At 49.7% G+C, this 25,130-nt stretch overlaps 11 protein-coding genes across 11 annotated transcripts; 5 read left to right on the top strand and 6 right to left on the bottom strand.

Moving 5' to 3' along the window:
- The first annotated feature begins 178 nt into the window (after positions 1–178).
- On the top strand, positions 179–2,291 carry TrAtP1_001648 (uncharacterized protein). Its single transcript, XM_014085909.2, has 3 exons — positions 179–610; positions 723–1,026; positions 1,087–2,291. The coding sequence occupies exons 1-3, from the start codon at positions 282–284 to the stop codon at positions 2,050–2,052; spliced, it is 1,599 nt and encodes a 532-aa protein (XP_013941384.1). The 5' UTR covers positions 179–281; the 3' UTR covers positions 2,053–2,291.
- A 43-nt stretch (positions 2,292–2,334) lies between these two features.
- Positions 2,335–5,657, bottom strand: TrAtP1_001647 (uncharacterized protein). Its single transcript, XM_014086313.2, has 3 exons — positions 4,631–5,657; positions 4,322–4,554; positions 2,335–4,248 (listed from the first exon to the last, which is right to left on the bottom strand). The coding sequence occupies exons 1-3, from the start codon at positions 4,985–4,987 to the stop codon at positions 3,336–3,338; spliced, it is 1,503 nt and encodes a 500-aa protein (XP_013941788.1). The 5' UTR covers positions 4,988–5,657; the 3' UTR covers positions 2,335–3,335.
- A 1,609-nt stretch (positions 5,658–7,266) lies between these two features.
- Positions 7,267–8,118, bottom strand: TrAtP1_001646 (uncharacterized protein; the record flags this gene model as incomplete). Its single annotated transcript, XM_066111082.1, has 1 exon — positions 7,267–8,118. One exon carries the CDS (start codon positions 8,116–8,118, stop codon positions 7,267–7,269), a length of 852 nt encoding a protein of 283 aa, XP_065967155.1.
- A 220-nt stretch (positions 8,119–8,338) lies between these two features.
- TrAtP1_001645 (uncharacterized protein) lies at positions 8,339–9,856 on the bottom strand (the record flags this gene model as incomplete). Its single annotated transcript, XM_014085910.2, has 3 exons — positions 8,339–9,498; positions 9,549–9,609; positions 9,665–9,856. 3 exons carry the CDS (start codon positions 9,854–9,856, stop codon positions 8,339–8,341), a joined length of 1,413 nt encoding a protein of 470 aa, XP_013941385.2.
- An 835-nt stretch (positions 9,857–10,691) lies between these two features.
- Positions 10,692–12,354, top strand: TrAtP1_001644 (uncharacterized protein). The gene is made up of 2 exons (XM_014085911.2): positions 10,692–11,612; positions 11,672–12,354. Exons 1-2 carry the CDS (start codon positions 11,065–11,067, stop codon positions 11,967–11,969), a joined length of 846 nt encoding a protein of 281 aa, XP_013941386.2. The 5' UTR covers positions 10,692–11,064; the 3' UTR covers positions 11,970–12,354.
- Positions 12,355–12,864: 510 nt separating this feature from the next.
- On the top strand, positions 12,865–14,272 carry TrAtP1_001643 (uncharacterized protein). Its single transcript, XM_014085912.2, has 3 exons — positions 12,865–13,071; positions 13,143–13,194; positions 13,310–14,272. The coding sequence occupies exons 1-3, from the start codon at positions 12,888–12,890 to the stop codon at positions 14,130–14,132; spliced, it is 1,059 nt and encodes a 352-aa protein (XP_013941387.1). The 5' UTR covers positions 12,865–12,887; the 3' UTR covers positions 14,133–14,272.
- Positions 14,273–16,044, bottom strand: TrAtP1_001642 (uncharacterized protein). The gene is made up of 2 exons (XM_014085913.2): positions 15,898–16,044; positions 14,273–15,773 (listed from the first exon to the last, which is right to left on the bottom strand). The coding sequence occupies exons 1-2, from the start codon at positions 15,960–15,962 to the stop codon at positions 14,294–14,296; spliced, it is 1,545 nt and encodes a 514-aa protein (XP_013941388.1). The 5' UTR covers positions 15,963–16,044; the 3' UTR covers positions 14,273–14,293.
- A 435-nt stretch (positions 16,045–16,479) lies between these two features.
- TrAtP1_001641 (uncharacterized protein) lies at positions 16,480–17,533 on the bottom strand. The gene has a single exon (XM_014085914.2). The coding sequence runs from the start codon at positions 17,468–17,470 to the stop codon at positions 16,511–16,513; it is 960 nt and encodes a 319-aa protein (XP_013941389.1). The 5' UTR covers positions 17,471–17,533; the 3' UTR covers positions 16,480–16,510.
- A 544-nt stretch (positions 17,534–18,077) lies between these two features.
- On the top strand, positions 18,078–20,271 carry TrAtP1_001640 (uncharacterized protein). Its single transcript, XM_014085915.2, has 3 exons — positions 18,078–18,585; positions 18,659–19,543; positions 19,704–20,271. Exons 1-3 carry the CDS (start codon positions 18,181–18,183, stop codon positions 19,815–19,817), a joined length of 1,404 nt encoding a protein of 467 aa, XP_013941390.1. The 5' UTR covers positions 18,078–18,180; the 3' UTR covers positions 19,818–20,271.
- An 845-nt stretch (positions 20,272–21,116) lies between these two features.
- On the top strand, positions 21,117–22,385 carry TrAtP1_001639 (uncharacterized protein). Its single transcript, XM_014085916.2, has 3 exons — positions 21,117–21,516; positions 21,578–21,636; positions 21,710–22,385. The coding sequence occupies exons 1-3, from the start codon at positions 21,334–21,336 to the stop codon at positions 21,873–21,875; spliced, it is 408 nt and encodes a 135-aa protein (XP_013941391.1). The 5' UTR covers positions 21,117–21,333; the 3' UTR covers positions 21,876–22,385.
- Positions 22,386–22,588: 203 nt separating this feature from the next.
- Positions 22,589–24,953, bottom strand: TrAtP1_001638 (uncharacterized protein). The gene is made up of 3 exons (XM_014085199.2): positions 24,708–24,953; positions 24,374–24,644; positions 22,589–23,869 (listed from the first exon to the last, which is right to left on the bottom strand). The coding sequence occupies exons 2-3, from the start codon at positions 24,640–24,642 to the stop codon at positions 22,807–22,809; spliced, it is 1,332 nt and encodes a 443-aa protein (XP_013940674.1). The 5' UTR covers positions 24,643–24,644; positions 24,708–24,953; the 3' UTR covers positions 22,589–22,806.
- Positions 24,954–25,130: the final 177 nt, after the last annotated feature.

The following is a 25,130-nucleotide window of genomic DNA, read 5'->3' as shown; positions in this document are numbered from 1 at the left end:
AAGTAGCGTTTGCTCAGAAATTTCGTCATGTCGTTGGTGGACCAGTATGAATTCAGCCAATGTTCACAGAATAGCTGCGCTCTCAACGACCGTGCGCCACACTGCACCGCCACATCAGACCGTCTTTAGCACCAGCCTCACTTCAACGCGACTTCTCACTCTCTCATTCAATGCGTATCCTACATATCTAGACCTTTTCTCTATATTTCTCACCCTCACTCTTTTCCCCCATCCCAATTCACCGCCAAATGGTGATTTTTCATTCTTCATCCCCGTAAATCATGTCTCTAGTCTCTCAATTCCTCTCGCAAATACAGCAGCAAGTCCGCAGCCAGCAAGGCGATCTCCTCCGATCATGGCTCCAAGTAGAGCCCGAGTCGCCAAAACAGTATTACGACCTTGCAGCCGAGCTGCGTTCCAAGTTCAGCCGCCAGGATGCCATTGACAAGATTGTCGAGGATCGTCTTCCGCAGCAGGACGACCTGCCAGAGGGACAGGCCACGTCGTGGCCGGGGCTGTTGGCTTTTTTGAAGGACTACCTGACCTACTGGCGAGATGTCGATTTTTCAGACTTGTTGGGGGCACATCAGCTTCTCAGCGGGCTAGTGAAGTGAGTAATGCTCATGTTCATCATGGAATCAGCAGTCAGGGTGTACAAGCAGAATACTCTTAAGCTATATTCTTGACTACTAAGGTACCTACCACTAACAAAACCTCTGCAGCTCTTGTTCCACCGCGTTCGCCCATCCTACCTACGGCTCAATGCTTCTTCAAGTCAGCATGTCCTTGTCTGAAACTCTTGCCCGTCTTACCATGAACCTCAACCGCCGGCCTGATCTCACTCGTCGACTTCGTGTCGTGGACGATGATAACCGCAAATCCGTCGCCGAGTCTTCTGCTGAGATCATTCAAAAAATCTTCACGACTTGTCTGACCGACAGGTCAGGCACTCGCACGAGTAAGCCGGAAGGCAAGCGGGTTGGTATATACATGTTTGCCAATCTTGTCCTCAAACTGTTATTCGCGGTATGCTTCATTTTGCCTTTGTTGTATAAGAGGCGTCGTCTTAATTTTCATTTCCAATAGTGTCGAAGAACTCAACTAGCCAAAATGATATTCGTCAACATTGAGAGCATATCGCCTCCGCTTTCGCTCTATCCCGCCGCTCAGCGCGTCACTTTTCTCTACTACATTGGCCGCTTCAACTTCTCTAATCAGCATTATCACCGCGCTTCTCTATGTCTACAAGAGGCTTACTTGCAGACTCCTCCACAGCTCGTCTCTCATCGTTGCAACATTCTTACCTACCTCATCCCCTCGAATCTCCTTCTCGGGCGATTCCCCTCGGATACACTAACATCACGACCGGAGGCTCAATCACTAAAACCAATATTCCTTCCATTGTGTATGGCCGTTCGCTCTGGTAATTTCATGCAGTTCCAATCTCATCTTGCGGCACACGAATCATGGCTCTTAGGAAAGGGCCTTCTCTTACCACTCTCCAATCGCCTTCGGCCACTCCTATGGAGGAGTCTCACCCGCAAGACGTTTATCCTCACATACGTCCCTCCAACAGACGCTTCATCCCGCAAAGCAGCAACTCTTGAACTCTCCCATCTGCTTACCGTAGCAACTTACGTTCAACACCGCCTCGAAGGCTGGCAGCCCTATAACCCGCGCCTACGCGGTCAGCCATCACAAGCCAATCCTGTCTTCATGAAGGCCCTCAAAAACAACATTCAATCTTCCCACGAGACCACCCTTATGCCTCCCGCAAATGGCTCTCAAAAGCTGCGCCCTAACGAGGGGCTCATATGGGGTAATGCACAGGTCACCTACGAAGACGTTGAAATGACAGTCGCCACGCTCGTCCAACAGGGTTTCATGCATGGTTTCATCGCGCACAGCCAGGGCCGATTTGCCATCATCGGAGCAAAAGCAAAAGGCAGCCCTGTACTGGCTGGTTGGCCAAATGTTTGGCAGACGATAAAAGAGAGGAGATACGATGATGAATTCGACCTGGATCAAGTTCCCGGCTGGGTCACATTATGAGAAGGGGTGCGCATGATGTCTGGCTAATTAGGGCAATACAAAGTTCCTAGATTGGGGGAAAGAGGAGGCAAAGGGCATCCTGGATAAGGCTGGTTCTCTTTAACCGCCGGCGCTAAATCACACCATAGCATGGTGTCGTCTACTGTATAGCTAATTACTCCATAGAAGAAAACGAAATGATACCCCCCTAAAACGGCCAATGTCGCTAACTACGACTGTAATGAGACATACAAGCTACGGTATAAAAGTACACTCTGCCTTGATCATTCAATAGTGCCCTTACATCTTTCTATTACTCATCTACGTCCTTGTTAATTGGCTACTGACTGCATTCGAGAAACGTAAACTTCATTAATGCGCTATTTCTGTCTTTCTTTTCTTCTATTTCCTCTTAGCCTTTGTTTGTTTGGAATCCCTCCAACCTCCCGCTTTCATCTTGTGAAACAAAAAAGAAGAAGAATTGAAGTATGAAGATGAAGAAAAAAAATAGCCAAAAGTAAAAACCACTCCAAGCCCTCCCCCCAAAGACATACATCGTGAAATGTGGACAAAAAAAAAGGATTGTAAGAAAAAATAAAAAATAAAAAAATCGCTCGCTTTCCCCCTCCTTAATTTTTTTTGGTGTCCTTCTTGTCCTCCAAGTTTCGTAAAAGCTGGTTTTAAGTTTCTCTTACTGCTGAAGAGGGGTATCGACGACAAAATGAAGGCAAAGAAAATAAAAAAAACAAGATAATAAAAAGATTCGTAATAAGTATAAAGATATGTGCTCCAGCGTATTCTGGCATCATAACAAGAAGAGAAGAGAAGCAGGGTGAAAGGGAGTATTTTTTTTTTTTTGGCTGGAGGCTTGTGGCAAGATACCAGACACAAAAAAAAAACTTTCCAAATCTCCCCAAAGACAATAAACACTATCGCCCAACGGGGGGCATGTCAGTTTATATGTGTAGCATATAAGCATATAATAAACGGTATGTAAGATAAAAAGAAAGTACAGCCATATGCAGATATGGCAGCCCAAGAATATCAATAGTGGTGTGACAGGGAGGAAAGGGGGAATCAAACAGCCCGAGTTTGCGAAGCGAGAGAGAAAAGGTGAAGAAAAAAAATCGCGTCAAGTGATATAAAGTCTAGAGCAGCATATAAACAAAGAAAATATGTAAGCTGCAGCTGACAAAATGTGACATAGACACTGAAGTTAGATGTGAAAATACAAGGTCTGCCGGAGATACAATTAACAAGGCCAACTTTGCCATCAATCATTTTTTTTCTCTTCATTCTCTTCTTTAAAAGAAGCAAGCAGCGGCAACAAAGGCAACAATTAGGCCTGCAAAAGCAGGGCTGCCCTGTTGGCGGCCAGCTTCGCCCTTCTTAGTAGTCGTGGTAACCGGAGCAGAGTCAGCCTGGGTTTGTGAAGGTCCAACGGGCGCCGCTGTGGTCTGGGGTGATGTGCCGTTCTCGTGGAACATGCCAGGGTTCACCGACGGACGGGCGTGAGCAAAAGTCGCGGTTTTCGAAGCCTTGACAGTGGTGGAGCTAACGTCGGTCTCGCTCGTAGCCGAGGTAGCGGCGGTAGTGGCGGTAGTGGCCTCAGTAGTGTGTGCTGTCGTCGACTCTGCAGCCGTGGTAGAAGCTGCCGCGGTTGTTGATGCCTCTGTTGAGGCTGGCACGGTGGAGGATACCTCGGTGGATGAAGCAGCGGCGGTAGTCGATGTGGCCTTTTCTGCCTGGGCGGCAAAGCCACCGGCCTTGAGCTCGGCAATGGTAGAGCTTGGCTCGGCAGATGAGGAAGACGAAGAGTCAGAGTCGGAGCCGGAGCTGGAGCCGGAGCTACCATCAGTGTTGAAGGTCACAATGTTAGCAGTACCGCCCTTGGGAACAGTGACAACGCAGAATGATGCGCCACCAGCGCCAACGGCAGACTCCTTGCTGTCGACGTTACCAGAGGAGTTGGGTGAGATCGAACAGGGCAGGCCGTTGCAGCCACCGTCAGGGCATTCAATCTTGACGCCGAAGGTGGGCAGGGTGCTCATCAAAGAGGAGCCTGTGTAGATAGGGTTCCAACCAATCTTGACAAAAGTTTCGCCGTTGGAATCAGTGTTGGCTCCGGCAACATAGGGAGACCAGTTGCCAACTGGCTTGCTTGAAGTTCCCCAAACACAATCCGCAACGGTACTTCCGGGAGGGTTGATATAGTAGCTACACATTTCCAGGTTAGTTTGTGCTACATGAGGCAAATGTTTCTTTTTTTTTATTAAAAAAAAAAACTTACTGAGCGGCAGTGGAACACCAGTAGCTGGTATCAGGAACAGCCAAGGTAGCAGAAGATGAGACCTCAGTAGGGATAAGCATCGCCTCGTTACCGGGCAGGACTGTCTGGCACCAAGACATCGATTCACCACAGTTGTTGACAGCTACGACAGAGCCGGTACCCTCAACACAGTAAGGCTTGTTGGGAAAAGGCTTGTGGACAGTGCCACTATTATCGCAGAACAGTCCTCCGTTCTGACAGAGTTAGCATTCAGGAACGATACGATTTTCTCTCCTCTCTCTCTCTCTCAGCGTTGCAGTTACAACTCACCATTGAAGCTGGGTAGGTGTATGAAGAATCGGGATCCCATTGGGCCATAACCATGCCTGGCTTACAAGCAATTGGACAGTAGCTTCCCGGTTTACAAGGCTGATCCGGGCTCATAGCCCAGCCAGCATTCTGCTCATCGGGTGTGACAGCAACGAGGTTAGGATCATCAGTCGGGAACGCGCATTGTCCTCGCTTGACAATGGAGTTAGCATCCTCTATTGTGTGAGAGCGCAAATGGGTGTGCTTCTTGTTAGGAAGCTGGTGAATTCTTCGATGGGATGAGGCGACTGTGCCGGCGGGCAGCGAGAGGAGCACAACCGCCGACGCGAAGGCGGTCTGAACGTCTGTAACCTTCATGGTGCCGCGAGGAAAACGAATGTGTAAGTCGTGATAGCGGGTTTAGCGAGAAAGAGAGACAAGAGGTCGCTCGGCAAGAACGAGTACGACGCTCGGAATTCGAAGTTTCGAACAAACAGAACGAACAGAGGCTGTGTTATGCAAACAATCAACCAAAGAGTGACGGAGACGACGGCAAAAGAAGGCTCGTCTATACAACAGCGACAACACGACACGACACGCGGAAAACGGAGGAAAAAAGAGAGAGACAGCGGTGACGGTCGAGAAGATCTATGAAAAGAGCGACAGAGGGACCCTCGGCGAGCAGGGCAACGGTGGGCAGGCAATAAGGAAGGGATTGACTGTGGTTAGTTCGGCATAGTGTAGTGGTATTACTGCCAGCTCGTGGCTAATAATGCCTCGACCGCCGCTTCGCTGAAGATGGGCTTTTGCTGTGATGCCTGCCCAGCTGTGTGGATCCGTGGGATGAGCGCGTCGAAATTAAACAACACCGGAGCCAATCAGCATGCGGCCTGCTTCTCCCCTGGGAAACCGGCCACCAAGCCAGCCACTAGGACAGGGCCAAAGGAAATTAAGGCCCTCTTAGTATGAGATACGTATCGAACGCTGCATTGACTGCAACGGGAGCACGTCCCATAATCCACGAGCTAGACAGGGTCTGATTTTCCTCCGGGGTCTAATCCAGCTAGCGAGAGCTGCTGTGCTGCGTCGGGGGCAACATCAGCACATGTGTATAGACGAGGCGGCTCGCCGCCGGACAGCCAAACAATGAGCCAACAAGATTGCTGCCATGACTATTATATAGCGATGCCGTGCTAATTGCCAATAGTACGGGACAGTGCTCGATTTGGCGCATAGTAGGCGGTAATAGTAGCAGCGTCGTTTTCCTGAGTGGAATCTGTATATTAGCGCGCCGCTCCAGAAGCAAAGGGAGAGCAACGTCCGCCCCCTGACGACCGGACTTTTCGTCGCGGTATCAATATGTCGCACCACAAGGGTATCCGTTACAGTGATTCTGCTCGGGTATACTGCGCATGCAAACACATCATCGCGGCGATATCATCAGCGGCGGATAAGGAGAAGAGGTTGATCGGCGCCGTCTAAGACAATAGTATTTGGCGGAACGCTCCGAATCGTCGCTGCGTCTTTGCTGATCCCCCCATCCCCAAGCAGCTTCGCCGTTATTAGGACAAACAGGGCTGACCGCGCTACCCCACGAGGTGTCCTTACTAATTGCCTATCAGAGACGAACATATCTCATATGTAGTACTTGGAGATGTTGGTGGCACTCGTCCCAATTTCAGCTTGGGACAACTTCAAACGAGCCAGAATTCTCAGTGTCTTTTGTTGCCGCAGCTATGGCTGCTCAGTCTCCCTGTAAGCCAAGCTAGCTCGGATTCGATTAGACACGGCCTCTCCTTTTTTTCGCATGGGGTTGCAGGGATAGAAATTTTGCTTAGACGATGTGCTCCACTTAACACGAGCATGAACGCCCACAAAGGGTCGTTGTAAGCTGGACGAAGCTGGCCAAGTTCTCCATGTAGAGAGATGGCTAAGCTCAGTCCAGACTTCAGCAGCCTCAACCCCGGAGACGAGGCTTGTGCAAAGGCCAGGAGTGTCTATATGTCGTCTTTGGGGCGAAGTACCTGGTACGGTACGGTGAGTGATGGTATTTGCTCGGGGTACTCCGTAGTAGGATATTAATGCCCCGTGCTCAGTAAGATACTCGGTTAAATCTCTCAAATCTCGCTCGCCATCGTGATATCATCTGCTTCGCCCACAGTGGCCACCGGTAGCTGCCCCGGGCAGGGAACGGTAATGAGTTGTGATTTCTTTCACTCCAATGCATCCCAGTCTCCAATGAAGGCGGCGTCATGCGAAGCTTGCTCGCCCCTCTTGCCCCGTGGGTGATCAATTTGCCCGGCTTCTTGGCGTTGAGATACATATTCCGGCAGCCAGAGCAGGATAGATCTCTTGGATCGAATACCCGATACGGCCAGCCAAGAAGATGGAGGTTTTCAACTCGCGTTACATGCGGTACATTGCACTTAGTATCTTGTCTCCTCATAAAATGTTCAAACTGTTCTCTCTGTTGATTGTGTTTTGCTAGGGAACGCATATGCTCTTCCAACAGGGCATAATTCCGGGTGAGTCATTGATCAATAATGCTGCATCTCAATCCCAGAATAGTCGAGTTGGTTTTCTTTATACTACATTCGAATAATGTACTGCTGTCACGTCCTCGTCAGCTGTATTGATGCGCTCGCCTCATTAGCTTTTCAAATATCCTTTTCGCGATGGCCAACCACTTTTGCGAAAGAATCAAATGACATGGTCATGGAATGACGACCTGCCGTTTTGCTTCGCAAATGCTCATCGTAATTCAGCATCTCCTTGTATGGAACTTTCGCTACAATTTCGACCATCCGAGCAATGGATTTTTTCCCTCGTAATGAGGTGATTGAGTCATAGGGGTCTGGTGGTGCATAAATCTTGGAAATGTCGATGAGCTCTTCGCTAGCTGATTCCGCAGAACGGTCGTTCACTTCGAGAATATGGCCACCTGCACCAGCCGTGATATCGTGCTGGACTGTTCCAGCAGCCGCTTCGGGGCAGGTGATGTGCGTCAACATGATGGGTTCTACAATGCCAATCTGGCTCTTGTCGAACGCATCTCGAAGAGCTGCTTGAACTGCTGTTTTGGCCGCACCGCTAAAGTGGCCACCAGTTGGTGTCTCCAGCGCATCACTTGCTGTGTTAAGCGTAACATGGACATGGCACCCGTGTATCGGCGACGCACGTCGAGGCCCTCTTGCTAAACCGGCTATGGCCCCATTAAAGAGTTGTTGGCGTGCTTCATCCACGTCGACTAGCAAGGCGCTGGAATTGCCCGTCATAGGTATCTCGATTTGAACAATATTGCCGTCCTTTTCAACGCCAGATTCCATCAGAGTCTCCTGCTCTTCTGCCTCTATGGGTTTGAGAACAACGGAGCATGTAACTTTGCCAGATTTGCCGGCTACCGGACGATCAAAAACAGCCTCTCGAGGATCAGTCGTGGTGTTGACACATTCTTTGTAGTCAACCTCTATTGGACCAAATTCGGCGTCTATCTTGTATTTTTGCCTCATATTGTAAAGAGATACATCCAGATGAAGCTTGCCCATACCTTGAATGGTAAATTGGTCGGTTTTGGGGTTTTTACTCCATCGCAGACTTGGATCTTCTCGCGATGCACTCTCCAGTGCTATCTCTAGCTGCTGCGCCGCTACATTTCCGTATGGGTCAACTTGTAGGAAAGCGACGGGCGGCGGAATTTCAGGGGGTCTGATTTGGATATGCCGCAAATGCTCAGGAACAGCTTTGCCCCCTGCCATGGTGATCAGGGTATCTCCAGTGCGTGCTTTCTTGAGCCCCCCTCAATGCTCCGATTTGGCCAACAGAGAGTTCTTGGATGTCGTGAGTCTTGGACGCTGATATCTGTAAGATACCCATGGGTCGTTCTTGGGTGAGCACATGAGTGTTGAAACTTGGTGCATTACGGGTCAAGGTTCCGTGATAAACTCTCACAAAACTGATGACACCTTCTTTAGGGTGATCAAACACTTTGAAGACAGAAGCCACTGAGCTGACGTTTGCGTCAATGGTGTTCTTGCCCTTTTGCCTCAGTGCTTCACGCAGCTCACTCTTGGTACTCCCAACACGGACCTCTGCGTCTGGCCGTTCCGCTGGGTTGGGAAGGTAGTCTGCAATGGCGTCCATGAGAGGCTCAACTCCAATGTGACGAAAGCTTGAACCGGCAAACACAGGTATGGCGCGACCATCGCCATTTTGAATACTCCTTCGTATAGCCTGCTTTAGTAGAGAGGCAGGAATGTTTTCGTTTTCAGCCAAAAATTCTTCCATTACGGCTTCGTCAAAATCCGCCAGGCCCTCGATCAGACGCTGCCGTGCTGTTTGAATCTCCGCCAACAAAGGTTGGTTTGACGATGAAAGCATCTCCGTGAGCTCGGCTGGCTCATATCGAGTCTTTTGCCTTTCGCTCTTCCATCGATATCCCACGCCATCGACGACATCTATTACGCCAACAAAGTCCTCTTTCTCCCACCAAGGAATTTGGCAAACCAATGGCCATCCTTTGAGTCGAGACCCAATTTCCAGGACAGACTTTCTAAAAGACGCCCCCTCACGGTCCAGTTTGTTGCAATAAACAATCCGCGGAATCTTGAATTCTTGAGCAGAGGCCCATACTCGCTCTGTGTGAGCTTCTACGCCCTTGACAGAGTCGATGATGCACACAGCCCCGTCAAGGATTGGTAGGCATCGGTCAACTTCAAATCTAAAGTCCTGGTGTCCGGGAGTATCAATCAAATTGATAGTCTTTGGCGTTGTTCCAGGTGAGCAATCCCGTTCGAGTGGCCAGTTGAATGTAATGGCGGCCGACTGGATAGTGATTCCGCGTTCCCGCTCAAGTTCAAGGAAGTCAGTCACAGTGTTGCCCGAATCCACATCTAAGATTATCAGCTTGGTTTCTCTAGATGTGGGGAGTCCCACTGCTCACCTCCTACTCTCTGTGTCACACCACTATAGTAGAGCATGCGTTCAGTTGTTGTTGTTTTGCCCTGCCCGGTTTGTGAGCTACAGAATCAGGACAAGATGAGCGGATGCCAGTCTTACAGCGTCAACGTGGGCAATAATACCAATGTTTCGGGTGTTTTCAAGCATCGAGCTTATATTCCGTGTGCCGCTGACGTTCCTACTCGACAGCCTCTTTGATGAGCGCACTTCCGTCGCTGCCCTGTAAACCGAGCTGCTGAAGAAGCCGCATTGCCTCGCCGAGGCTCGGCGCCAGAGTGCCACGACAATCATGATGATTCAATGCCCGAATTCAGCATCGCAAGGAATGGCAGAAATGATGTTACACCATGAGCATCAGGACTGCACTCTGCACAATTGACAATTGCACGATTTCTGGACAAGATAACAAAACACCAGAGCTGTTTGCGTAGGAATTTAAACTTCCAAAGCTTGGCCTGAATTCCTAGGTGGCAGGTCTTGTTTAGCGGGGCTTACGGAGTAGAGGGGCTGTAGCTGGCAGCAGGTACCTACATGCTTGTAATACACACTGCGTTATGCCGAGGTCGCATATTTATCAGGTAGGATGTGAAGCGATTTAACATACAACACATTCCTTGGCGTCTTAATTATTCCTGGATTCACTCTTATTGATGAAGAAGTAGACCATGTGCGTGGAGAGTCAGGCAGGTACCGGCAATACGTTAGTATCTAGCACAGTACATCTATGTAGCTCCAACATCAACCTCAGTTTAACGAGGAAACGGTACAAGATATACCTTCCAGGTTATCAATGAAGTCTAACAAGTTGCATTGGTGATAAAATAGAGGCTCTTTGCATATCCATGAAACAATTTCTGTCAAGATGCGGAATGGTACAAGAACGAAAGAGCGCATCTGTGCTGAAGCAGTAGAAATATTCGCAGAACCCAGTCACGACAATGTACCTCTTGGGTTTTCGTTGCCTGGGCACTATTGAAATGCTTCGGAACAGGTTAACTATCAAACGACATAATATCAATAGACTTATTGCCGCTACTCTAGCTTTCTCTATGCATTGAAAGTGCAAGTCAAGTCACATAAAAGTTGCAGCTCTAGGTTAGGAGAGGTAGAGCAATGCTCCCAGCTACTAGTAGTTTACCAACATATCAAATCCTTGGCTAGAAGATGCGTGTGCTTCCAGCTTTTGAATCTGAAGCGAACTTTAAGTAAACATCACATGATATACACGTGCTCGTCGTTATCATGTCTCTCTATAAGCGAGTAGACCTTGACGGCTTCCTCTTCAAACGAATCTTACTTGGGAAGCAGTCATCCAGTAGACCATCCCGTATGCTGGTCGACTGTAAACAGAACATCCTGTGAAGACTTCTGACACGTATCTCGGCAGAGGCTCTGACACACCTTGGGTTTAATGCGATACCTGGGACCTCATAATATTAAGCACCGTGCTTGGACAAATATACGGGAGGACAACTCACAAGAACGCATGGTGGTAGAGGATGTCATCGAATAGATCAACGTTTAGAGACTTCGTGAGGCCGCATATTCTGGCTTTTCCGGAGCCAATGCGCCAGTGGCACCAGGAGATCTACGATGCCGCCGATCGTCTTACACGGGAACTCGAGAGATCGGCTGACAGGCCAGTTCTGTCTGGTGACCTTCGTTTGGAGTTTGGTATTATTCAAGACAGGCTAATCGTCGACGACGAGCAAATGGTCGATGACGAGCACTCCGTATGTGCTGAATTTTTCCGCCCCGACACTCCTCACGTAGCTGCACGACGCGCGCAAAGGTGGAATGAGGTCAACAGGTGGCCATCACCGGATCCGAATAGGCCAGAAATCATTGAATCCTGGAATGGTTGCCCGATCCGAACAAACATACCACTATTCGACGATATCGAAGACAATTTTCACAGATGTTTGATGCTGGTGGATTGGGACATTGAAGAAGAGAGAGGAGGAGGGGGAGGAGGAGGAGGAAGAGCAGGAAGAGCACGCTTTAGCCTCGATGGTGGGCCAGAGCATCTCTGCTGGGTCAAGATGGAGTGAGTTAATCCAAAGACACGTTAGACATCATACGAGCGACTCAGCTAAAAGTTTCTAGTCTTCCAGTCAGGACTGACTTGTCTACATACAATGTAGAGCCGATTCCCCGTAGGTTCCACCATCGATTTCTATTATACGACTGGCGAGTGAGCCTGACGTTTTCAATGTCAAGAGAGCGTGGTAGTTCTGAAGTACCCCACTCAATACTGATTAACTCTGATACGATTACGCCTCCTGGTAATCTCTTATTGAGGAGCGAGGTGCTACTGGCTGCAAAGGTACTGAGAGAGAGCATGGTACAAGTGTGTTGGATCGAACATGCTACTTACCCCGCAGGTGCTTCTACCAACATTTGAAGAAGAGAAAACTTACTATTTCTTTTCTAGCTGTTAATGGTATCCTTTAGTAAGACAGGCTGTCGTATACTACAAATTTTCTTCGAGGGTCCAGGACTTCTTCGTGTCAGCGTCTCTCGTTTTTTGAACCTGGTTAGCAGTGATGGTACTGTGCCCCCTGACGCACAGCTTGTAGCCCGATGGCTCATGGCTCGACCTATCGGCATGACTCTTCATCCTTGGTCGGGGATTTATTCCCAACCATCAGCTTTGTCCTTGCAGACGGATGATTTTGACAGAGGAAACTTTTAGACCAACAAACGGTTGTTCAAGGGACGGCTGACTCTCTTCGATTGAGATGAGGTAACTTTTGAACCAACAAGTGACTACCTATTCAGGAGACGGCTGTCTATCATCCATTGAGACGAGAGAGGAGCCTTTTACACCAACAAACGATTATGCGAGGGGCAGCTGTCTATCTTCTATTGAAATGAGATGAGGAGAATAACTTCTATGGATTCATAGTATCCAGCCTTTTATCAGTTGGTTATGAGCTGTTCAGCCGCATTCTTAGTCTGGTGCGATAATAAATACCATCTCTTAGCCCCTTGCCTGTGTACATATCTTAATGGGGAGAACCGCCAACTCGGAATTTCAATAACTGTCTGAATACCAATGTCGGCCATGAGCCAAAGCAAACACGCCTATTATTAATGCTTTATGTGAGACTTTTCTTTATTCATTAAACTAATTGATTAATCTTTTTTTTATTCTTCCTTTCTTGAATAACATGTTCTTGAACCAGCGCCGCTTACCTACTGCATCTTACTGTATGCACAGGTGGTACGTACCTACAAACTTGCACTAAAACGTGCGTCTGTGAACGAAGCGCCCGCTCAACTGAACCTTCAACGCTATAAAGCGCAGCATCTCGCAGCCATGGCGAGAAAACTGCCCTGGAAAAGGACATCCGAGCCTTATCCAAGCGATATAAGAAGAAAACCAGCAGCGCAGAGCCCTGGAGCACGTTTCTCGGCCTCAAGCTCGACGGCGCAAGATGACAGCCGTGATGTTCTGCGAACGCCCGTGTCGCGCAGATACGCTCAGCGCGTCTTGGATTCGGGTAGGAATAAAGATGTAACATACGTGAATTCTTTGAAAACCGAGCGCTAATAAATAAAAAACTGTCTGTAGATCCTATTCGAAGTCCTTCTACTTCGCCTCCTCCAGAGCGGCCTCATGAACAGTACGCGCCCCCAAAATTACCATCTCATTTTATGTTGCGTGTGCTCACCCGTCTTGTGGATGCACGCCCCTTGACTCACGTATCAAAATTGTATCACTGGCTCACGCCTTGCTAGATTCATGAACCCAGGGCCACTCAATGACGACAAATACAGAATGGTCGACGATGAGTTTCTGCACATTGCTCAGCGTTTCACGGCGCATCTCCACCGCGCAGAGTACGATCGCCTCAAGACACTTGCCAAGGCCCAAAACGCGGCCACCATTCGCGAGATTGAGCGGCCAGTTGTGGTGGATGCAGCGCCGACTGCGAGAGCACGGCAGAGAAGCGATTTGGCCCAGCGGGATGTGAAGCAGCGCAAGACACTGGAGGGCGGTGGGGAAGCAAGGGACGAGGAGAGCGTGCCGTCGCTGGCGAGGACAAACCTGCGGGGCTTGATGGAGGCGCCGAGGCGGGAAGGCAGGATCATTATGCCGTCTGCAAGTGCTTCATCGTCATCGAGCAGGACGAGGGCAGCTGCGGGCTATTCGAGCAAGTCCTCGCCGCAGGGAGATCGTCGAAGCCGTGCGAGATCGCCACCAGCATCAATGCCGGCGTCCTCCAAAAGGATCAAATTCGATCAGCCCTCTCATTCACGCCCAGCTACTACATCGAGCAGAAACGTTGTGCCGAATCCTCACATAAGCAATCAAGCTGCGTCTTCATCTGCTACAGAAACAGATCGCAAAGAGATTTCTCACTCAGGTCGCAACAATCATAATCGCCAACCCACTGCCCATAGTCTAGACGATGAGCTTGATGATGATCTTTTTGGGCTGCACGAGCGCAGGATGAACAGAAAAAAGTTAAGAGAACAGTCTAAACGACCAGACGTCAAACGTGAAAACAAAGAAGAATCAAGGACGATTGATTTCGGCTCCATACCATCCTTCTTCTGATATCTATTTCCTTGGCACCAGCTGGAACTTTTATGAAGACAATTACAAGCAGTTTTCCACAGCGACAGTTTTATGGATGTTTTAAGAGTAAAGACAAGGCTCCATTGAGAATCAAACATATTCATTACATCTCATTGCTGTAAGTTTCATTAACCCATATACTAATCCTCCATAGTGAGCTCATCAAAGTCATCTAGCAGCTCGTCCATGTTCACTCCAGGCACGCCATCATCACCGTCCATATCCGTCTCTGCTATACTCATCTCCTCATCGTTGACCTTTCTGGCATTCTTGTATACCGCCAAAGCAGCACGAAGCTCCTCATCTTCCTCAACGTCACGCAAGAACATTTCGTACTCTTTATCCATACGCTCTTGGTCTGCCTTCTTTGGTAAAAGTTCGCCCTCGTCCTTGGCCATACGCTTGAGCTTCCAGTTACGGCGGCGATTCCTCCTACGGTTGGGGTAGTGTTTCTTCACTAGCACAACATCTGGGATGATTGATGAATATGTGTTGGACTCTTCAATCGCATCATACTCGGGGTTGTTGAAGTTGCTGCCGTTCAGCAGGTAACCCATCGCTGAGTCGCCTGGCTGCAGCAAGCCTCCCAGATGTGTTCTCGTAAAGTACGTCTTGTCGTTAACGCCCAAGTCGGATGCACGAGCGACTGTTGCTTCACCGAGCAACCACTTGCCATTTCGAGTAGTGGTCGGCTCAATATCCATGATGATAAACTCGACCAACTCCATTGCGTCGGCCAGAGCTGTGAAAGGAGCCCGCCAGTAGAGAGATGCGTTGACTTCTGCCGTCTGGAGGGTTTGTGGGTCCATGAGATAGACTGCTGTGCCAATCTTGTGGCAGAGGACGAGAGGTGAGATGTTGCCGCTCTGTTTTGCCATCTTTATAGGCAGCGCGACTAGGTCATCTCTACACACGGGGACAATTTCGGCAGAAAAAGTGAATTTGTATGATTTCTTAGAAGTGTGGGTATCCATGGAAATCAACTCTTGGGCGGACTTGACCTTTACGGGAACGACTGAGTTGAGAAAGTCGACAAATTTCTCTGCCTGATTTCGCACGGAAAAGAAGAAATCAATACCGTCTTTGGCTTCCTTGATGTTGAGGGTTTCTTTGTGTGCACCGTGCTTCAGGATCAGCTGCTCCAAGAAGTGGAATGTTCTCTTGTGCAGGACCTTCTGTCGGACTTGTACGCAGGCTCTCCAGTGGTTGGGGGTGAAACTCTTCTGGCAGTCGGGGCACTGCTGATGTGCGACGACGTATACAATCTCGAAGCTCTGCTGCAGCAGCACGCCTGACTGGACAGAGTCTTGGATCGTCAGCTTGACTTTGACTCTTCGGGAGTGAGGCTCAGTCCAGATGAAGCTCGCATCGACTATTCGCACTTTGTTCAGGCCTCTTAGCTTTTTGAGGCAGAGAGCCAGAAGCTCGCGAGATTCGGGCATGGCGATGATCCAACTTGCTGGGGGCAACATCCATCTCTCGCAGTCTCTGCACTGCTGGATGGTGGCTTCTCGCTGGATTCCATTGGTGATGTCGTTGGTTAACTTGATACAGTCGTAGCAAGTTGCGCCGGTGGCCGTCGTTCCATCGATCGGAGTACCGCAGTTGTGACAGAGGATTCTGCAAGGGGGGGATATTGTGAGCCAAGGTCCTTGTTCATTCATTCACGGATACTGCGGGGATGCAGTCGCAGTAAAAGATGGAATGGTATGTTCGAATTTGCGATGGGAGGACAGGCACTTACGTTGCGCTCGTATGCGTCTGCTGCGCAGGCGCAATAGAGATGGCATCATCAAGGTCCATAGACATTTTGCTTGATGAGACCGATGCGATGCAAAGAGTTGTGTATGGTGGTAGAATGATTTACGAGGCTGGATTGAAGCCCGTAGTTGATACAATACACAAGAGTTCAAAAATTATTTTGCCCCGCTGCTTGATAAGCGATTTCATGGCTTATCGCTGCATTTGGCCGCTGAAAATTTATTGCCTATCCCGTCGTAGCGGCTGGGGCTAAGAGCCAGGGAAGAATGTGCGATATTGAGTCATTCGTCGAGTCATCCGCGGGGACATGCACTAAAAGAGGAACAAGATATGACGGCAGTTTCCGACTGCAGCTGCCCCTGCTTGGCTGCTCGCAATGAAAGGATGAAAGAGGGATGCATTATTAAGCGTTCATGTCAAGGTGTTTCCAGACACTTGAAGCCCGTTTTTATGGGAGATCAATTAGTTGCCCGAGCGAGCTGAGATACCCTGCAATGGATGCTTGATACCGTACATCTGTGGCAAGACTGTAGGGGATAGGCAGTGTTTGAGTGTAAGAGAATTTAGAAAAAAATAATATATATTAAAAGTGGCTATTAAAAAATCTTGCTCAATACTCTGTTGACACGCTCCGGTTGCTCATTGGTATCATCGCCCTTGCTGATCTTGGCAATCTGCCTAAACGTCCGTACGCTCTCCTTTGGCTCCTCGCCAGCCACGGCTGCATCGTTCGCTTTCCTCTTCTTCGCCTTGGCCTTGGCCTCCATGCCGCCCAGCATCTTGGCTCTCTCCACGTTGCGAACAAACAGCTTGTTCTCACGCGTCGTCTTGCTAATCTCAGCCCTCATGCGACTTGTTCTCTCGGCGTCCTCGGCGGCGATCTGCTCCGTCAGATTGTGCCATTTGAAGCCGTTAAGGTACAGCAAGTTCCATATATCGTCGTGATAGTAGCTTCCCTTCTTGCCGCCAATTGGTCGTGCATTGAGCAGCTCGCACGCAGCCTTTGCGTCCTTCTTCTTGACAAACTCCACCCAGCCTTCAGTAAATGTCTTCTTCTTGTTGCCGCCTCCCTTGATGCGCCGCGCTCTTGCGACTGGGTCTTCGGGGGCGAGGAATATCCTGTTAATGGTGCCGTATGGGGTGAGAAGGGAGCGTAATTTGTTGGGTTTCATAAAGGGCGGTACGCGCGAAATATATACGACGCCGGATTTTTTGATGGCCTCGTCTGTTGTAATAAGATTTTTCTTCGTCGCGGGCTGAGCAACGCGCGGTAGGTCTTTGGACTTTAATTTTTTTGCCTTTGTCTTTTCCTCTCCCCCCTGATCTGCGTCGTCCTTTGTTGTCGACTCCAAGCCATCCTCATCTCCCTCATCGTCATCCTGGTCCTTATCGCTAGCTCCGTCATCATTGTCGTCGTCCTCGTCGTCGCTGCTGATTTTTCGTCTCTTTGGGCCGCGTCCTCCCTTTGTCACTTCATCTTCAGAATCATATCCGTTGAGCTGCTCGTCTTCGCTATCGGACGCATCCAGAAAATCACTGGCTCTTGTAGCAGCCATCGTGTCTGTATTTTGCAAAGCGTACTGCTTCACTCCGAGATCATAAAGTAAATCGGTTCTCTGCTCAGCAGATGCACAGGCAAAAAAAAGTTCCTTATCGCGATAAGACATGTGCTTATTCCAGTAGCGGGGCGCATTGTATTATCGGATCAGACTGCATCACTGTGCCCAGCAAACTAAGGTGCTCTGTACCTGAAGGCACCCTACCAAGTTGGGCCTTAAGTTAGGGAGTTGGGAATAACTCTCAGGTAGCGATTTACAGCCTCCTTTCGAAAAGCGGCTACTTCAACTTCCAAAACTAAATTATACTGAACTGCCTGAGTCTAGCATTCATAGAGCCACTCTTTGCTAATCTCTATCCCGAAACCCCCCATTTTCCATCTGAGCAAATATTTAAGATAGGCAGGACTAAAGACAATTAGCACTCAGTAACCCACTGTAGGGACCGCTAGGAAGTTCTGCTACTCCATACTTTAGCAGCCTTGGGAGGCAACATTACTGTGGAAAATGGACATGGCGGGGCAACGATATCGGTGACGTGGGGCAAATGACAGACGGGCAGGCGCGGCTCTCCAGACGGTCTGCCATTATCGTTTCCCCTCCCTATCATCTTCATCTCCGATTTCAAATCTCACATAAACCGACTTCATATTCCCTTCTGCTTATTCTGCGCGCAAATCTCATTCTGACCTTGCAAGGAATACGTAGCCATGTCTGTCGAGGTCATCAACACCGTCTCGCCCAATACCAACGAGATTGTCATCACCCGCAATGGCCCGAGTCCCACCGATCTGGAGCTGCTCTCTGAGGTCGCCACGGACTCTTTTCTGAAATTTCGCAAGACGACTCTCAAGGAGCGACAAGACATTGTCAAGAAATTTCTCGACAGCCTGGAAAAGAACCAGGATGAGCTCGCCCTGGAATTGACCACCCAGATGGGTCGGCCCATCGCTTATACGGCCAAGGAAATCACCACGGCCATCAAGAGGGCCGTGTATCTCCTCAAGATTAGCGACGAGGTTTTGCAGGACGTCGAGGGCGAGCCTGAGAAAGGGTTCAAGCGTTTTATTCGGAGAGCACCCGTCGGCCCTGTTCTCATCATCTTCCCTTGGAATGTGAGCAAACCACCCGTCGACTCCCCGGCCACCGTTTGACGCGCCGTTAGTGGCTAACACACCGTGTCTCAAGTACCCATATTTGATTCTAATGAATGTGCTGATTCCAGCAATCCTGGCTGGAAACAGCGTGATTCTCAAGCCCTCCCCGCAAACACCAACCGTTGTAGAACAGGTGGCCAAGCTTTTCGCAGCGGCTGGCCTGCCCGACGGCGTTCTGCAGTATTTCCACTGCGGGTCGCCTAGTATCATGGAAAGCATCATTCGGGATCCTAAGATCGCGCTCATCTGTTTCACGGGATCCGTTGCCGGCGGCCTTGCCGTGCAAAAGGTTGCCGCCGATCGGATTGTCAACGTGGGCCTCGAACTCGGCGGCAAGGATCCCGCGTACATCAGAGATGATGTAGACATTGATTGGGCTGCCGAAGAGATTGTAGATGGCGCCATCTTCAACTCTGGTCAAAGCTGCTGCTCCGTTGAGCGCATCTACGTGGACGAAAAGATTCACGACGACTTCGTCGCAGCCGTTCAGAAGGTGCTCAAGGGATACAAGCTCGGAGATCCATTCGACAAGTCCACTCATGTAGGACCCGTCATCTCCAAACGTTCCAAGGAAACAATAGAGTCGCACATCCAAGATGCCTTGAAAAAGGGAGCCAAGGATGTGACGCCGGAAAACGAAAGTTTCCAAAACCCTCCGCCCAAGGGCAACTTTGTGAGACCAACCCTATTAACGGGCGTGGATCACACTATGACAGTCATGACGGAAGAGACATTTGGGCCTGTGATTCCCGTGATGAAGGTCAAGGGTGACGCAGAGGCCGTCAAGCTGATGAACGACAGCGAGTTTGGCCTCTCGGCTAGTATCTGGACTAAGGATGTCGACCGAGGCTACGCCCTCTTGGAGGAAGTTGACGCTGGCACCGTCTTTGTCAATCGCTGTGATTATCCTAGCCCGGTAAGTCTGCGCGTGCACCCCAACGCCCCCGTATCCTCCTTTCTCCCTTGTCGGCCCCCAGTCGCATCGCACCCGGCCAAGCCAATAAGGGTAGCAAGTAAAATGCTTTGACGAACACAAGCCCCGTTACATATTGCTGACTGTACTACCAACAACACAGGATCTCGCATGGATTGGATGGAAGAACTCAGGTAAGGGCCAGACGCTCGGAAAGTTTGGCTTTGAAGCATTTGTCAAGTCCAAGAGCTTCCACCTCAAGGACTATCCCAAATAAGCGTGTGGACCATACCATGTGATAATAAAGAAGAAGAAAAGAGCATTATTTACCTATGGCTATCACCCAATTGACTTAGTGCCAGCTGTGCCTCCGCACCAGACCCAAAGATTAGCGAGAGATCTCCCCTTGGGCTCCTTTCAGCATCGAACAAGGTGGCTTTGTGATTGGTTCGCCCACGCGGCAAATGGTGCGAACGATATATTGGACAAGGGTTTCCCACGATTATCGTTTGTTTTCGCGTGTAAAGGATCACCGCGCGGCATCTCACATTTTCGTTATGCATGCATGGCGTATCCACCGCAGTCAACCCTAAATGCGCAGGCAGGCAGCCGGCCGCCCCAGTGCAACCGTGATGAGATGAGACAAGAATTCTTCGTCGTCGAGGCAAGGAGACGACGATTCGGCTAGGCCGCCGTCGACCCCATTCATTCTGTAACCCGCTTGTTGTAGAAGAAGAAGAAAAAGGAAGCAAACAGCGCCCGTGCACGCACATCTGCTCCGCCCGCTGCTCCATCCGGCCGCGAACAGTTGGCCTGGTCCTGATCGCCTGGCGGCAGCTCATTACCCTGACGAATGCAACGGCGTACAGCGTCTTACATGAGGGTAGCAGCAGCAACAGGAATGCCATTTTGGTCTTCACGCATTCCACGTTTGTGCGTGCGCGCATACACAGGGCTTGGATTCAGGTGCAGCGTGAGACACAGATGCAGGCGGCCATCGTCTCCTAGTGTATTCGAGTGTCGCACTCTGCGCTGCACGGGTGGACAGTGTCTGATGAGGCCCCGTCGTCAGAGGCCCAGATGCGGCACCGACCGAAGGGCTACCGAATAATGAGAAGCTCAGACACGCAGCGGTGCCGAGATGGGCGAGTTATGTACGTCCATTTGCACGCACATCTTCGTATATATATGCGACGCCCCGGCCAGCAACGCATCCGTCGGCACCATGCTGGTCTTGTGAATCTCAAGCCGGACGCCTCCATTCATTCTGCACCCGCGGAGCTTCACCGGCCCCAGCTAACACGCTCCTTTCCCCCCTGCTAGACTATCCGTCGGCTTTCATTCCTTTTCGTTTCTTCTTCATTGTCTTACCTTGCGATTTGTTTTCGGCAGTGTGCATCTTCGTTTGAGCTCATTTATTCATTCATTTCATCTACTATCATCGCGTTCTCTGCTTTGCTTTAAAAGTGCTAAGCTCATCCACATCTTGTCCCGGCCCTTTGTACGGGTATCTGCACTAATTTACTTTGCACCAACAACACTCATCGCCCAACAAGCATTTAGAAGCCACGCGGGCCCTATTTCTTATTCATCTTTTATCATTGCCATCATTGCTAGTGTAGAGCACACTTCTGCTTTCTGCTTCATCATTTTCATTATTTCTTTTCTCGTCTTGAAACCACAAACTCAGTCGCCCCTCTTTTTATTCCTTGCTCTTTAGCTCTTCTCCCATCTTTATTTCTTTTTCTTCTTCAATTCATCATATAATCGACCGTTTGCCTTCGCTCTGAGCGATGGCCCATATGTTGAGAAAAGCTTCATTAGTCAACTTGGAGACCGAGAGCATAAGTGGCTGCTCCAACACAACGGGCGCTGCTTCCGAGATGCGTCTTAAGAGCAACGTCAGGACGCTATATGAGCGTATGCAAGCAGCTCTGCGTCATGGCAGACGGAAGCAGAAACGTGGGCTAGAAATTGTACGTCCATGTGGTAAATGTTTCATTACTGATTGAGCTCTTGGCTAACCTTGTTCTCCAGTCTAAGCCATTTGGTTTTAAGAAAGAGTCAGTTTTACTGCCCGGCATTTCACAAGAAGAGTGAGGCACCCCAAGACATTTCGAGAGATTGATCAGCCCCCAGTCGATGATACTAATCAATGTTTTCTTGTAGGCTCTGTCTTTTTCGAGAAAAGGCTGCCGCTAGTCAAATCGGTATTGCAGAAGACTCCATGTTTTCCGACCCGTCATCAAGCTTACCTCGGCCAATTCGTTCACGATCTCCTTATCGGAGCCCTTCGCCTTATTCGATTGTCTCTGTTCACCAACAGTCCAACTGACTCAATGACTGGATGCAAATCTCACGAACCAGAACATCAATATTATATCCCTGATTGAGGACATTACGGATACTATTATCACTACCTCTATCATTATTTACTCTTGGACCGAATTGCTTTATTCTTTCTTTTTTTTTATTCGTTTCTTTTCTTTTCTTTTCTTTTTTTTTTTCCTTTCCTACGTCGATTTCCTTTTCTCTGTGGACAGAAGAATCAGGATTAAAACAGATTGGCTAAGCGTGGATTTTGGGCTTTTGGATTGAACAGGCATCTCATATGGTTATTTTTTTGAGGATAGATTGGACAGGGCAGCGGGTAAGCTGCAAAGAAAAATAGATATCACAACAATGACGGTTTGTTTACAGCAGCAAGGACAAAAATGGGAAACGGGACACAATTTGGTAATGATGGATGGAAAGAGAGGGGGAGCGTGGGAATGGCGAAATGCCACGGTTAATTCGACGCGGATTTAATGCAGGAAAGATGAAAGGGTTAATAATTTTATACAACACAAGTGATCCGAGCTCACTTTTGGCATTTACTCTGAATGAAGTGCTTCTCTTTGTGTTGGTGTCATTTCGCTCAGCTTTGTGTCGCGTGCGGGTACTAACTATCGCGTAACGAAACGTTGGCCATTGGAGCATGACAAAGACCATACGCACTTGTGCTCTTTCTGGAATTCTACCTATATAGAGTAGTAGATGCGAAAAGTTCATATTAACGGATATCATCTTTTTTTTTCCTTTCCTGTCCAAAGTCTTTCATTTCTATGAGAGATCCGCATTGAATACAAAGAAAAGGGAGCTATGGGTCCCTGGGTCTAAATACTAAGATTATGTGCTTCTTTTTAATGTTCTTCCCTTCCCGTCCTCATCTCGGTAAAAAAAAGAGACGACGAAGCTTTGATGATATGATTTGCAATTGTGAAAAGCTATAGCCACCCGTCATACACGTCCAAGCTCTCCTGGCGCACGCCCTCCATTTCCCCCTTGACCACCAGAAGCTTTACCTTGGCACCTTTTTCGCGACTCCATTCGGCCAGGAACTCTTCCACGCGACGCTGCGTCTCGGCGTCGTCTCGCATCAGCAGGGCCAGCGCGTCGAAGCCGCCCGCGCCGGGCACGACGCCGCCGTAGACGCCGTCGACGGCGGTGAGGGCATCGAGCAGGACGGTCTGGGTGTCGGGCTCGAGGGGCACGTCGGCCAGGTGGCCCATTTTGCGGAAGCGGTCGCGGACCTGGATGAGCTGGGCGGGCAGGCGGTCGACGTCGCCGGCCTTGAGGATGGCGGCGAGCTCTTCGTTTCTGGACTGGAGGTCGTTCCAGAGGGCGGATGACTCGTCTGCCTTTTCGCTGCGCCAGTTGAGGATCCGGCGAACTAGGCCGACGGTTTCACTGCCGCAGTCGACGTCGCACATGCGCAGGACGAGGCCTGGCGGGACGCTAACGCTGTCCTCTTGGACGTCGACATCCCATTTCTGGCCATCGACGACGGCGAGCAGCTTCTCGCTGAAGCCAGGGGCGCCGGGCTCAGGCAGCACGTTGAGGATGCCAGGGGAGAATCTCCTGTACGTGCAGGATCCGTACACGGCAGCGGCGACGTCAAAGCCAGAGCCAATCTTGCCCTGGGCGGCACAGTGGGCGGCCTGGGCAAGGTTGTGCAGCGTCTGCTTGCCCTTCTTGGTGGACAGGTCAAAGACGCTGCTGGGCAGGTAGTGGGTGAGCAAGGAGGCCGTCAGGGAGGTGACGAGCGCGGCTGAGGACCCCAGACCGGTTTTGTTGGCGCCCTTGATGGCGACGGGAAATTTGGCGAAGCGCCCCGACGAGGCCTCGTGGGAGTGGGAGTAGTAGTCGTTGTCGGCAAGGATGACGAGGCGCGAGGACGCGATGTTGTGATGAGGCTGCTTAGATGAGGATGAGACAACGGCGTCGATGTAGGTGAGGGCGTAGCTGAGCGTTGTTTCGACGAAGCGATTGGGCGTTATGGTGGAGCCGCTGGGAACAAGACAAGGGACACGGGTCAAGTGTTAGTTTGCGGACCAAAGCAAGACACGGTGTTTTGAAAAGAAAGAAGCAATGGAGTGGGGAAGAAAATAAGATGGTGCATAGAAACAAACAATGCATTCCAAGGGACCCCAAGAAGGTTATTTCTTCTGCTTCTTTGTTTCTCGTTTGGTGGCAAATGAGAGTAGCAAAGCAAAGCAAACAAGAAGAGGGAAAAATTCCTCTTAATTGATTTATAAGACTCTTTGTCTTATTACTCAAAGGAATAAGGGTATCGTGTCTCTCTGTGTTTCTCCTCTCCCTTGTGTCGCTTCCCCAAGAAGGATTCTTCATTTCCCGAGAAACAAGAAAAAAAACAAAAAAGGAAACAAGGGTCCTTTTGAAACAAGACAAAAAAAAGCGTTCCCGTAAACAGTAGCATAAAAATAGCAACAAGCATAAAAAAAATCTTAAAAAGAGAGAGATGATGAGAAGAACAAATAAATAAATACTCACACATGCAGCTGCGTAACTTTAACGCCTCCGCCGTCCTCAGCGTGGTGATAGCCATAACGCCACTGCGCGTCCAGGAACTGCGGGCTGCTCACGACAATCTCATACAGCTCCACGCCGGGCTCGCTGGTGACGTCGCCGGCGATGACGTTGATGCGCGCGCTGAGGCCGAGGACGAGGCCCGTGTAGGCGCGTTCCAGCACCAGGAAGCCGCCGGCGAGGAGGACCTTGCCGGGGGCGGAGACGGCGACGGTGGCGTTTGCTGTGGGCATGGCTGTGATGAGATGGTTAGTAATGGGTGACTGTAGATGGAGAGGATGGGGTTTTATATATATACTTGAGTTTGGGTTGAGTTGCGCCGAGTTGGAGATGGATAGTAGAGAAAGGGGTGGTGGATATCTGGCTGGGGATTAATTACAGACGCACCCAATTGAATGGTATAAAGACGAAAAGCAGGTTATGAAGAGGCCAGAAAAATGAAATCAGGATGCAGTATTAAATATAGCGGTAACAAGAGGGGAAATGCTTCACGGCTTCATCTGCCAAGGTCATGAGAGTCGGTGCTTGAAGGAGGCCAACTGGGAGGTTACCTGGTTGGAGGTCAAAAGTGGAGCGGGGGCCGAAATCACTTACAGTGTGTGGTTGTACATGAACACAGTATTTATACTGTACTCAGTCCTCAGCGGGTATTCATCCATTCTATGCCACTACGACTTAATATCAAATTCAAGTCAAATATTCCATATAAACAATCATCTTC

The sequence above is a fragment of the Trichoderma atroviride genome, chromosome 1, assembly GCF_020647795.1.
Source record: "Trichoderma atroviride chromosome 1, complete sequence".
NCBI classification, from domain to species: Eukaryota; Fungi; Ascomycota; class Sordariomycetes; order Hypocreales; family Hypocreaceae; genus Trichoderma; species Trichoderma atroviride.
The sequence above is the reverse complement of the archived record's forward strand: the minus strand, read 5'-3'. Positions and strand labels throughout refer to the sequence as shown.